This window comes from Schistocerca piceifrons, chromosome X, assembly GCF_021461385.2.
Source record: "Schistocerca piceifrons isolate TAMUIC-IGC-003096 chromosome X, iqSchPice1.1, whole genome shotgun sequence".
In the NCBI taxonomy this organism is placed as follows: Eukaryota; Metazoa; Arthropoda; class Insecta; order Orthoptera; family Acrididae; genus Schistocerca; species Schistocerca piceifrons.
In genome coordinates, this window is record NC_060149.1 from 310,077,832 (window position 1) to 310,092,279 (window position 14,448).

Consider the following 14,448-nt stretch of genomic DNA (forward strand, 5'->3'; position numbering starts at 1 on the left):
AGAATTCCACTTCACAATAGTCTACATTCTCGGCAAGGAGAACATTGTTGCGGACGCACTGTCACGCGCACCGGCTGGGCTTGAGAAAAGTAACACAGAAGGCAACCTCGAGAAAAATTTCAGAATTCTTTACATTCAGAAAGTAGCCTTTGAAAACTTCATCACCACATCTTTAAAGGACATTGCTCATGAACAAGATAAAGATCCGATTTGGAAAGACATCAAAAGTAAATGGCATGAAAAGACACACACTCAGATTCGGCATTATTACCTGGTTAAAAACAACATACTCCTCAAACGCTGCACTATTGATGACAAGCTATGGGTACTTTGCATTCCAGACGATTTTGTTAATAAGCTCATTTGGTATATTCATTTCAGCTACGCACATTTTGGTCCACGAAAATGTTATCATATTCTTCGAACGACTTGTTATTTTAACAATATGGAAAAGAGAATTCGAAGAGTCTTGTCTATTTGTAAACTTTGTCAAAAGGCGAAACCATCTACTATCTCACATCGTGCTCCGTTGTTTCCTATTATTCCTTCTAAATTAAAAGAATTTGCTGCTGTTGATCTCTTGGGACCCCTTGTCAGAACATCGAATGGATTTTCGTACGTTCTAGTCGCTGTTGAACTTAACTTCAAAATTTGTTTCTTTCACTCCGTTACGTAAAGCCACTGGACGGTCTGTATCCAACGCCTTTGTTAAAAATTTCTTACGTGAAGTTGGCCAAGTTGCTAACGTCATTTCATATAACGAACCGCAATTCAGATCTGCTGTTTGGTCACGCATGCTTCGGAATCATAAAATCAAACCTGTTTTTATTTCATTGTACTCACCACATTGTAACCCGTCTGAACGGATTATGAAAGAAATCAATAAGCTTTGCAGACTTTGTCACAGAAAGCATCGGCATTGGGACAGATATTTACACTTATTTCAAAATGTGCTGAATGAAATGCCTCATGATTCCACTGCTTTACCACCTACTCTTGTACTGAAGAATGAAGAACCACCGAACAGAATCAGAGAGATTGTACCTTTCCCGAATACACGTAAACTTCGACACAAAGACATAATTGATTTGGCTCTTAAAAATATAAAATCTGCAGCAGACAAAAGGAGGAAACTACACGGTAAAGCAAATGCAAAGAAATTATATATTGGTCAGAAAGTTCTCATTAAAGCTCATTCATTGTCACATAAGAAGAAACACTTGAGTCACAAATTCTTTCTAGTTTACAATGGACCTTACAGAATCCGACGTATACCACATGATAATTGCGTTGAAGTTGAAACTCTGCGTACTATGAAGAGTAAAAGTTTACACCACATTTCACATGTAAAACCGTTTATTGAAAGATAATCTGCTCTTTAACTTTGTCTTTGCCATAAAACTTTTCACTTCACATTTCTAGTATGCATTGTCAGACTTAGAAACTGTTACCATGCGACAATGTTTGAAGTTAAATAGCCAATCAAGAACCAAGAGAACTTATTTAAACAGAAATTACGAATGCATTGTTATAATGAACAGACGTCACAGTGTTATTGTGTGTGTACATTCTTGCTTGTTAGTTGCACGATTATGTAACGACTATAAGGCTTACATACTTAGAACATATACTGGTACTGCTAATGAGATTTTAATGCAACATTTTGGTTTACTTGAAAATACATTCTGGATTGGAAGTACTTTCAGTGAGATACCAGATGACACAGTGGTTAGTTTATGTGACAGCTACACGATTTTATAACGACGCTACTAATGAGTGACAATTTACAATGTTGCTTTTGCAGTGTTTCTGTTTTATATCTGCACAGTTTTTCAGTATTATTCTGGAAAGTAAAACATGTTTTAGTGGTAACTTTTGTGATATAGCTACAATGAGACAGTCTTTTCCGTAACACAATATGTTACAGCACAGTACTTTCTTTATCACGGCAATAAGCGTAATAACTAAGATATCTATACGCAAAGCATTTCACTTTTGTTTATCATGAGGTAAGTACATTGGTTTCTGCAGAACTTAGCTTTCGGAGGACAATAACTACAACACTTCCACAGAGATTATCTTACAGCAAGACGCACATTTAGCACTACAGGACACGTATTTGAGTGATTAATTTTGTACTTAAATCATTTATTTTTAAAGATATTTGAAGTACAATGATACAAAGGTTTTCCGTGATACAGTTCATTCCTTTGCTGTAATCTGTAACACCTGAAGGTACAATTACATTAATCCTCAGGGGGGTACATGCTTACTTTGTGTACCATGTGTTTGACAAGCACAAGGAGCCCTAGCTAATATGGTATTTGCTTATACAACTTTACACATCGGAACCATATTTCTCTAACACACAAATTACACAGCTATCTGATCATTTCACTGAGAGATAAACATTTTTTTTACTACATCAGTGACATGTTTACGCAGTTACACAGTTGGGTAACTTCACACTTATGAAATTGTATTTTGTCTGTACTTTGTGAACTGTTCATATTTTTTCGGAACCATTGTGATACTATGAGAGCTTTGAATGACGTGTTTGGTAAGGGAGCATGATTTTAAAGTACGTTTGAGGTAGATGACACTATTGAAATGAGCAGAGAATTTTTTTAGGTTTTGACATTATTGCAGAAAGCTACATCGTTTTTGAGATTTGACTGAGGTGTTATGATGTTATTTTTATGACGACGATGTGTATTATGCTGTTGAGGTATGTTTATGATCAATAAGATGATGCTACCGTATATGAGGAATTTGATTATGCTACGTATTTATTATGATGAAATATTGAAGAAGTGTCGACGAATACGTATATGAATAATGAGTAGTGGTTAGGGACTCTGATTTGTGGAAAAGGATGTTGGAAACCAAGAATCGTACTTTAAGAGTTATGAAATGTGTGTAAATACGTGAATGTATCACAATGCCGACGAAAACTTTTTGAACACTGTTATATTCATAGGATTTTGTTTCTACACATTTGCAACGCAAATTCTTGACCTGTGAAATTTTTTATATGAGACTGTCACTGTAATGCAAACTGGTGTCGTAAACATTTCAATAAAGTTAAGTGACCACCTTCACGTAATGAGTTGTGGGCACCCAGCTGCGACACAGTTGCCTGGAAAAAAGCCATTAGTGTGTGCCTTTCAGAGGCACAGGTGGAAAAAAAAGAGGCCATTATCCTCGCTATTGACATTCCTTTGTAGAAAGCATCGCAAATACGACACGTTCAAACTTGAAAACATATGATAACACTGTGGAGCTCTTAATTTATGATATTTACTGAAATGCCTAATGAAATGATGAGAAATATTTTTATGTCTATACACCTGATTATGACTACTGTCTTTTCTAGTTGAGAGATTTTTTTTTACTACCTTATGAAATGCCATATGGCTAATGAATGATGTTTCATGCCTTCCTTTGTAGATATTTGCTCATTTTCTTTAATATCTAGTTTCTAGCTGCACTGCAGCATTGGTTATTATAAAATTTAATAGATGTACTAATATCACTATTTTCTGTCTACAGACCCAGTAAAGAATACGTTTATGATGTACTTTTTTAGAAAAGAGAGCACAAATAGACATTTCCCTTCACAGGAATTGCATAAATAATTTTTTTAATGACTTGGTAACTTTCTTGCAGAGTAAGTTTTTGTGATGCATCACTCTAGTGTTAAGATGTGACATAGGTATTAAAAATGGCCATTTTTACTGTAATATTTTTTCTGCTTGAGCTATGTCATGTTTAGGTATAAGTTATTGCATTTGCTGCTGCTGTTTGCCAGGCGTAGTGCTACTAAATTTCACTTTACATTACTCTGTTAAGCCAGTTTTTCTAATGATTTATTTTTCTTGTTTGCTGCTCATTGCCTTATATTAGTTGTAATATTGCTGCTTGCTTTGCCAATTTGCATTTTTTTGTCATTGCTGTTTGTGTTAATTGTTTTGTGCTGCTGCATTGCCCCGTCCCTTAGTTTAGTATCTGAGCTCAGTAGATTTAAGTTAGCTTAAGGTGGGGTAGGCCATATAAGAGAACAAGTTGTGATGAATTGGAAGAAATGCATTGAGAAGCTATAAGAAAATGGTTTGGCCAAAAATGTATTTTGAAAGTGAATATGAACCAAAAAAGTAGGGTTTAGGGACAACAGGTTTAGGTAGGATTTTCTTGGAAATAAATGATGAGGTAAGATAATGGAAAATAAATAATGAGGTAAGAAATGTGTGACATATAAATACAGAAAGCATGCTTGGATAGAATTTTTTTGGTCGAAACAAATGTTGAAATAAGAGGAAAGATATATGGAATGAAGTTTTGGAGTGGACTGCAGTACCAAATGTCACACTGAAAACAAACCCTGCCCTGTAATTTTGAGTTATTACACTATGTGAATTTGTGTTTTTCCTGTCTTAATGCGTTTAGCTAATAAGAGTTATGTTGTGGAATTTTTCTGATAATATGTTATTTTCTTTGTAAAGATGTTTAGACATTATTTATTCTGTTCTGTTTTAATGCTCATGTGTGAAGTTGATGTTTTGAAAGTTATTCTGATCTTTTATGTATGTACTCATGTCATAATTCCTGTAACACTGATGTATATGTTATTTCGATTCTTTTGAAAAGCTTGTACTACAAATGTTGTCTGTATTGTTATGTTCTTTAATGATGTATTTTGTACCTTTGTAATTGTATTCTTATGTTATAAAATTGTAATTGACACCAGTTCATCATATTATTAACTTGTAAGTTCCATTTCACTGCACACGTTTCTTTTGGTCATAGTATATGGACAGTATGTGAGGAGTAGGGACTGTTAGTGTTTGCATGTGCGTTAATAATTCAGCAAGGGACTGGATAACAGCATTGCTGGTTCTAAGGACAATTCCAAAAACTTTGTGAGTGCACAAGTGGTGGTTATGGACTTGCTATATTGTCCGCAAGACTCTTTGATGGTGATTGTGCACCTGCACAGTCGCAGCAGATGGCTGCTGGCCATCTCTACAAGGACTACAGTGGGTCTACACCTTTGATGATCCACCAATACCATACTCTCTACCAAGACTATAGTGGGTCTGCTCTGTGATGACCTACCTACCAATATTCCACAAAACGTCGAATGACTCTGCTGTGGGTTTGCTCTGCTGTGGCCCATTACCTGTCTGCATGTCGAGAGTCAGCACTGTCTTTCCATTGGAAGGACAACACTACTTCTTCAAGACTGCATGGAAATCCACTACTTCCGTGTGCATTTTCTTTTACTGCTCAGCCTTTGAGAAAAACACTGCAATTTTACTGTGATGAATGATCAGGACTGTCTTTATGGACTGTGAGAAAATTTTAGCTTTTGAGCAACATTGTATGAATAAGTGTGTGCATTTGATATCTTTGTTATTGTTATTATGAAAAATTTTATCAAATCATTATTGGCCACTGCCCAAAACAATTTGTAAAATTTTTTGTGGGAAGCATGGGGCTATGTAAGTAGACTGTTTATGTTTTCTTATTGGCAACGTTACGTAGCACTCTGTATGAAAACCACTGTCTGTACTGTGTGCAGTCTGTGGCTAGTTTGCATTGTTGTCTGCCATTGTAGTGTTGGGCAGCCGGATGTGAACAGCGCGTAGCGTTGCGCAGTTGGAGGTGAGCCGCCAGCAGTGGTGGATGTGGGGAGAGAAATGGCGGAGGTTTGAAATTTGTAAGACTGGATGTCATGAACTGCTATGTATATTATGACTTTTCAACACTATTAAGGTAAATACATTGTTTGTTCTCTATTAAAATCTTTATTTGCTAACTATACCTATCAGTGGTTAGTGCCTTCCGTAGTTTGAATCTTTTATTTAGCTGGCAGTAGTGGCGCTCGCTGTATTGCAGTAGTTCGAGTAACGAAGATTTTTGTGAGGTAAGTGATTTGTGAAAGGTATAGGTTAATGTTAGTCAGGGCCATTCTTTTGTAGGGATTACTGAAAGTCAGATTGCGTTGCGCTAAAAATATTGTGTGTCAGTTTAAGGACAGTCATGTATAATTGTTCAAAGGGGATGTTTCAGTAAGAAGTTAACATAAAGCCATCATAACTCGCCACCAGTAACAGCACTGGATAGGAATGCTCAGTGAGCGAACTGATAACGTTCAAGCAGAAGTGTATTAATAGCCACCCCTTTGATTTTTGTTTCTTTGAGTTAGTTTCTTACAGCCAGCTTCTGAACGATGCCCATAGGATGCAAATATTTCCCAAGTGTTAAATGGTCGCAGTTCATCACATATGCCAATTATCAAGCCTTCATGAATGTAGGAAATCTTTCAGACGAGAACTATCTTTCTTGCAAGAAGAAAATCCTTATCTGACGTGATTTGTCTGATAGCATTCTGCCATACCACGCCACATCGCCATCATCTGATCGGATTGTTGTTGACATCAGGCGACCACTGATCGGTCGCCGCTGTAGGATGAGGGAACTCTCGTGCATAAAGTGTCCTGATCTTGATGCAGACAGAAGCTATTTCGCAGAAGTATTTCTTAAAGGATTTGTTATTGCTAGGCGTTAGAACTAAACTAAACTCTGCCTGAACAGGCCATGAAGGCCCATCGGTACCGACCGGCCGCCGTGTCATCCTCAGACTACAGGCGTCACTGGACTTGGATATGGGGGGGCATGTGATCAGTACACCGCTCTTCCAGATGTACGTCAGTTCACGAGGCCGAAGCCGCTATTTCTCAATCAAGTCGCTCCTCAATTTGCCTCACAAGGGCTGAGTGCACACCGCTTGCCAACAGCGCTCGGCAGACCGGATGGTCACCCATCCAAGTGCTAGCCCAGCTCGACAGCGCTTAACTTCAGTGATCTGCAGCACCATATTCTGCCTGTTTACATATCTCTGTATCTGAATACGCGTGCCTATACCTCTTTTCTTGGCGCTTCAGTGTATGTTCCGAATCCTTATTGCAAGCTGATGTCGGTGATATTAGTCTATAATTCTGCTTTTTGATTTTATTTCCTTTTTTGTGTATTGATGTGATTTGTGCAGCTTTCCAAGAAACAAAAGAAGGAAGATTTCGGTTTAACGATCCGTCGACGGAGCAGAAGCTCGGACTGTTTCAAGGATGGGGCAGGGAATCGGCCGTGTCCTTTCAAAGGAACCTTTGCGGCATTTGACATGAACGATTAAGAGAAATCACGTAAATTCCAGTGGACTAAGGACTACGCAGCCCCCTCCCTGTGTAACATTTCAGTTCTCAGGTACGGATCTTTCGTCGAGATAGCGGTTGGATATGACTGTTAAATATGAAGCTATTAAATCAGCATACTGCGAAAGAAACCTAGTTGTTATACAATCTGGACTTCCCCTTATTAAGTGACTAAAGTTGTTTCGCTCCAGCGAGGGTATCTACTTCCAAGTTATTCATATTGGCAGCTTTTCTTGATTTGAATTCTCGAATAATTACTGCATCTTCTTTGGTGATCTTTTGTTGCGCTAAAATAGCCCGTGATACTGTGTCTTCATTTCTCATACGTGAATATATTTTATTTAATTATCTGTTGTTTACATTTATTTTTTTCAGACAGTAAATGGATAATGCTTCTTCTGTGTTATGTCTGTTCTACTGTCTGCCCGGTCTAGGGTGCCTATGGTTTGAGCTTCATTCACACCGTACTATCGACGTTCCTTCTAAATTACTTATTTGCTGTCACGTTATGACTTAAAGCATAGATTACACTTTAATTTGCAAAGCTGTTTTTCATTATACGACCTATAGATACGTAGCAACCTGTGGATCATTAAAATCGACAAATCAAATCGCCTCGTTTCTTCTGTACTTCCTACTATCTTGCTTGATAATACGTATGGTTCATGGTTGACCTGTATAATTTCTGTTTCAAATTGTTTATGCGCAATTCACATTTCCAAAATGATATTTTTGTTATCGGGATGACCCAACAGTTATTAAAGTGTCAGTATTCCGTTTTTGTTTTTAGCACTCTATACTTTTGTTATTTTGACGATGAGCCTACATTTCAATACAGCTGAAATCTACAATTTAAACTACACTTCCATATTTTATAATATGAAGAAAAATGACGGAAAATTATGATTAAAATGATACTTAGTCCAACTGGTTGTTTATTTGTCTTCGTCTATGTGATTCTTTTAAAAAAGGGGGTTATTGAAGCTAATGACAACTTCTGCGGGACTCGTGTTGCATCTCTTTGTGCTAAAACGAAAAAAATTAATGTTTTATTTACAAAATGTGAATAATTCACAACTGGAGTTAATGAAGTCATAAAATACATAGATTTAATAATTTGTTGGGCTATGAAGTGGAATGATCACATAGGCTCAGTTATAGGTAAAGGGAATGGCAGATTTCCGTTCATTACTAGAATGTTGAGAGGATGCAGTCAGACCACAAAGGAGGTTGCTTAAAACGCTCGTACAGCCCGCCCAAGAATAATGATCAAGCCTGTGGAACCCGTATCAGATAATACTAGCAGGAAATATTGATTGAATTCAAAGAAGGGCAACTCGAAAGGCCACAGGTTTGTTTGGCGCGTGGAAGAGCGCCATGAAGTTACTGTAAAACATGAACCGATAGACACTTGAAGATGGACGTCAGCTATCCCGCAGGAGCCTACCTACTGTCATAATTTGAAGGAACCAGCATTACGCGAAGAATTTAAAAATATAATATAGCCCACTAGATAATGTTCCGTAGGACTCGATTAGACAAACTTTGATTAATTACAGATCACACAGAGACGATTAAAAAGTCATATTTCCCGTATTATATTCACCAATGGAACGGAAAGAAACCCCAATATATGGTGCATTTCACAGCGATTTACGGAATATGGCGGTAGATAAAGATGTAAATATATCTTCACTTCATAATGAAAGCACATTTCACTGCGCTAAATCAAGCTACAGAATTACGCCATTCTCATCAATATAAGCGTTGCAAATTTCCTGTTTTAGTGACGTATTCTTTTATTTATATGAACTTTCACCATGTAAGAAACTGGAATTTTTAAATAGCGCAGCTGCAAATCTGGGTAAGTACAATCGCAGAGAAATTCGTTCTTACAACAGTAGTTTCTCTGACAGAAGGAAGAGAAGAAGAGATGTGGAACGATCGTATTTACAATGATCAATCATTCATGTGGTTGAGATAGATCATACGCCGTCAAAAGTAAAATGATGGAGAAGTGTAGAAGAGAAGAAGAGATGTGGAACGACCGTAGTTACAATGATCAATCTTTCATGTGGTTAAGATGGATCATACGCCGTCAAAAGTAAAATGTTGGAGAAGTGTAGAAATTGTTGGTGACATTATCGCCGAATGCTGTGAAATCAAGAAGAGTGATGGTGTTAGGAAGCAGTATACGCCATGTAAGTGGCTCCTATGATTATCACTGTGTGAACTGAAAACAGATCATGAAAGAACTCGTGAACAGTTTCTCACTGTATGAATATGAATGCTTTATTTAAAAAATTTAAGTTTTTTTAGTTTAATGAACTAGCTCTGTCGAGATAGCCGTGATGCATGTTAGGCAGAGCACTGAGTGTCTATTTGAGAGTTGCCTGGATTTTGAATAGAAAACGATGCATGTTAATGGGTGTTTGAATAACTACAAACACTACACACACCTGTATTTGTAGTGGTAACTTTCTTCAGTTTCAAGCACACTGTAGTAAGCCGCGCGGGGTAGCCGTGCGGTCTTGGGCGCCTTGCCACGGTTCGTGTGGCTGCCCCCCCATCGGAGGCTCGAGTCCTCCCTCGGGCGTGTGTGTGTGTGTTGTCCTTAGCGTAAGTTAGTTTAAGTTAGTTTAATTAGTGTGTAAGCCTATGGACCGATGACCTCAGCAGTTTGGTCCCATAGTCCTTGCCACAAATTTCCACACTGTAGTAAGTCCCCAAGTTACTCATACATTTTTCTTCGTTTCGCCACATTTGTTTCTAACAGTAGCCTTTCCGTGCCGATCTCGGTATCCCTAACGTTTCGTGCCACTGGAGGTACACACGAACACATGGGATGAGATCACAAGCCACCACATTTCAAACAATAGAATGAACACCGTGCGAAACGCCGTTTTTTCATAGGAACCCTAAACTTTGTTGCAGGTTGAGACCTCTTTGGATAGCTGCTTTGTCAGATCAGTCAGCTACTAGGGTAGAAATATCTTTCTAATGTGCACACACAGAGGAAACTCGAAAGTACTGTGTTGAATAGTTAAGCTCTGAAATGGAAAATAAGTGAATTAAGACTGGACATGAAGTGAAAGATGTTGTCATTTCTGAAGACGAGGACTTACCAAAAGGAAAGACACTGTGCGTTTTCACTTCCCTTATACTCGGGCGACAGAAACCACGCCCTACTGCCGGGGCGCAAAACATTGTTTCTTGCAAGTGTCATCAAGAAGCCTGAAATAAATACAAAAAAGTGGTTTAGTACACCAGATAAAATGTCACGTCGTTAATGCTATTTACCAAATAACCATATCATTTGTCTGTAGAATTTGCTGAATAATTTCGGTTTCACAAGACAACCAAGAAAGAAATTGTATGCTCGCTGGTAGCTCCTCTTTGAAATGAGGAAATTTTTGCATTTTCACCTTTTTCTGTTCCAAGCGTGTGGTCCTGCGTGTTGGTTCGCGTCGCTTGTCCGGACACACGCTCCCAGTCGATATCGTCCGTGTTATCTCGAGCCCCTGTGTTGCTCCAGCCACACTCGTCAATTTCGAAAGTACAGTCTCCGGGAATAGCAGCAGCAATTTGTGGAGTCGCTTTATGAAACAAAACACAAGTTTGACATACAAAATCTGCAACAATGAAGTTCTACTGACGTATTCCACGGAGAAAAGGTGGAACTATAAAAAAACTGGAAAATTTCTTACAGAATTGCGAGTGGTGTGCAGTGGTTCTCGGGATAATGTCACTAAAACTTAAAGGCCTGAGTTGTAGGGAACTACAAGAAATATTCGTCGGGCGGAAGGAAGGTTAGAGTTTCAACCGAGGCACCTCGAAGGAATTATCCGAATGGGATGAAAATCGGTAGATGTGATGTACATAAAAGCCAGAAGTGGATCAACGCATTGTTGACTTGCTCAATTTGTTAAGCTCTTTCTCTTGAATAAATAATCCAATTTTTCTGAAATTGTAACCCCTTGTTTGTCTGTACATGTACATCACATATACCGATTTCCTCCCCATTTGGATAATTACTTCGTGGAGCGTCCCTTTTTTTATTCACCGAAGACAGATTGTTCAACACAGTTCTGCTCGACAAGTAGAGTCTTCTGCGAATGATGAAGAGATACCAAGATTATTACCAAACCAGAAATGCAAAACAATGTAGAGGTCTTCCTAGATGAGGTAACGTGTTGAAATTATGAGGATGGGCGTCGGACATTTGTATCACATGAGAGAATGAACCATTCAGGTGAAACATGGTGTCCTGAATATCCTGGCGACATTGCTACCTCCGATCTGTTCCGCGTCTCGCGGCCAGAGGTATAAGAAACTAAAACTATGATGAAACACACTCTAAGACCTTCCTGTGATATTCCGCAATGAATCTGTCGTTTGGTGTTAGAAATTCTCAATACGCAGATGAGCTGCTCATCTGTATCATCTTTTCGTGACTGAAGAACGCTATGGCGTTCATGCCGTCATAGGTTATTCCTATCTCAGCCGCATTCTGTTATTTAGTGAGTTACATGTTCCATAGATTATTTTGACGATTCTTTTATCGAAATGATGTGGAATGAGTCAGTTTAAACGATATGTATGTATTATTAGTGTCAACATTAACGAACATACTGTTATTTTAGCTCTACTCTTGCAACTACAGTTAAATATCATGTTTTTTTCATTTTTCTACTTTTATTTTTACTGGATTCCAGTTTTTAAGTAAAAATTCATCAGTGGAATTGAAGAAGCTGTCTAGAGGAAATGGTTTTAAATTAGATTTAAAACTTTCTTCGCTACCTGTCAGACATTTTATGTTATTTGGCAAATAATCAATTTTTGTTATTGCATGTTTAACTCCTTTCTGAGCCACTGACAGCTTTAATAATGGGTAACAAGGCCCATTTTCCGTCTAGTGTTATAAGTATGGGCATCACTGTTCTTTTCAAGTTGTGAGGGATTATTTATGACTGATTTCATTTGCGATTACATGTATTGTGACGACGTAGTTAAGATGTCTGGCTTCTTGAAGAGGTACCTACATGATGTCCGTGGGTGAACATCACATATTATTCTTACTGCTCGCTTTTATGCAATCAATACTTCCTTTCTGTGTGAAGAGTTACCTCAGAAAATTACTCCGTACGACATTGCTGAGTGAAAACATGCAAAATATGTCAGGAGACTGATACGTTTGTCTCCAAGAGTACCAATTGTAGGAAGAGCAAAAGTGGCTGAACTTAATTGTTTGAGGAGCTCAATAATATGCTTCTTCCAGTTCACGTTTTCATCAACATCCACACCCAAAAATTTGGAGCATGAATTACCTTATTTACTAACTCCTGTTTATGTGCTATATCGGTTGTTGGTATGACTCTATTTTTTGTACAGAACTGAATGTACTGTGTTTTCTCAAAATTTAGGAAAAGTCCATTTTTCAGAGAACCACTTAAAAATTCTTGGAAAATATCCTTTACCAACTCTTCTGTTGCTTTCTCTCTGATGGAATTTATTATAAAACTAGTACCGTCTGCAAAAAGTACCAATTTTGCTTTTGAATGTCAAGTGAAAGGTCATTCACGTCCCACTGTTCCTCTCTCCTTGTGGCATCACACAGAGTATTTTCCAAGGGACGAAATAAGGCTATAATTGTGCGTTCTATCGACGAAACACAAGTTAGCATTGACAATGGCGAGGAAGGAAATCAGTCATGACTTTATTTTCGAAATTGTTCCGACATTTGCCTCTAGAAAGATTTAGCGTAACCACAAAAGATCTAAATCAGGATTGCGTGACACTGATTTGAGCACCGCTCTCCACAAATACAAGTGCACTGCCTTAACTACGGTATCAGATCGCCGAGTCGTTCGACAAGTTGAGCAGTCTGCCTACTCTAAACCGACGCTGCAGCCTCCTGCAGATGTTTATAGTAGACACAGAATGGAATCAGTTCTCACAGAAACGTAATTAGTGAGAACTGCCGTTACAATTATCAACTAAAGTTGACATCTTGTTGGTGTAATCTCTCTTCTCGCAAGTAGTATTATCCGAATGTATTTGCCACATTTAATTCCACTGCACACGATATTCAAAACTGACGTTCTGAGTGCGTCCATACTCTCTCTCTCTGCTCCGCAACCTGCTGTTTTAGTCAAATATACTTTTAAGAAACTATTACGCTAAATTACGAGGAATTTTCGATAAGTAATGCAACATATATTTTTTCTGAAAGCAAATTGATTTTATTCTGGATTACGATACACCACATTATTCCCCACACTCTGAGCTACAAAACCGTAGTTTTCAACATAATCTCCCTTGAATGTGACGGCCTTAAGCCACCTTACTTGGTGGGCCACTATGCCTGTGTGCTACCAGTCTACTGATCGACGTCGGAGCCAACGTCCGGCTGCATCAATAATCTCCCCATTATCCTCGTACTGCTTCCCGCGGAGTGTATCCTTCATTGGGCCAAACACATGGAAGTCGGAATGTGCGAGATCCTGGATGTATGGCGGATGAGGAACAACACTGCACTGAAATCTTCTGAGCTCCTCCCAGGTGCGCAGACCTGTGTCAGGCGTTGCTTTGTCATGAAGGGAAGTTCGTTTGCATTTTTATGGTGATGAACACGCTGAAGTCCAGCATTGCAGGAGTCACAGCTGTGTGCGGCAGCAGGCACACGGGGAACTGGACAGGTTTGCGCGACCTTGTTGCTATTATGACAGATGTCTCGCTCAACGACTCACAGTGCTTTTCTTCACTGCCTGTTCTCCAGACACTCTGCAAGCGCCTATGAACATCTGCGATGCTTTGGTTTACAGCCAAAAGAAACTCAATGACATACCTCAGTTACAGACGCCATTTTGAAGCCGACTTATAGAGTCGCCACCTATTGGAGCTTCGTGAAACTTTAGACGCTGCAGCGGGAATATTCCATGATATCCCACAACAAATGCTGCATTTAGCAACCTAAACTGGCCGACAAAAAAAAGTGTTACATTAGTTACTGAACGCTCCCGTAGATTCAGAGTCAACTTGCTCTTTCCCTTTTTCTACAGTGATAAGCACCACCATCATTTCACGAATCTCTTAATGCCAGCATATTACAATGTATTATTGTGTCGAATGTTTTTGTCTCTTTCTCCTCATGGTCAGTTCTGGTGCTTCTGCATTTCCGGTTTTTAGATCTGTTCATACGTCCAACTCATTTTTCAGCATTAACAAATTTTTTGTT

General features: G+C 38.6%; 1 protein-coding gene across 1 annotated transcript in view; it reads right to left on the bottom strand.

Annotated features, from left to right (window-relative positions):
- LOC124722099 (MAM and LDL-receptor class A domain-containing protein 1-like) overlaps positions 1-14,448 on the bottom strand; it is a 339,161-nt gene that overhangs the window by 118,342 nt on the left and 206,371 nt on the right. The window contains exons 11-12 of the mRNA XM_047247296.1: positions 10,637-10,807; positions 10,337-10,445 (exon numbers count right to left, since the gene is read on the bottom strand). Of these exons, the coding sequence (XP_047103252.1) occupies positions 10,337-10,445; positions 10,637-10,807 (280 nt within the window). The remainder of the gene's footprint in view (positions 1-10,336; positions 10,446-10,636; positions 10,808-14,448) is intronic.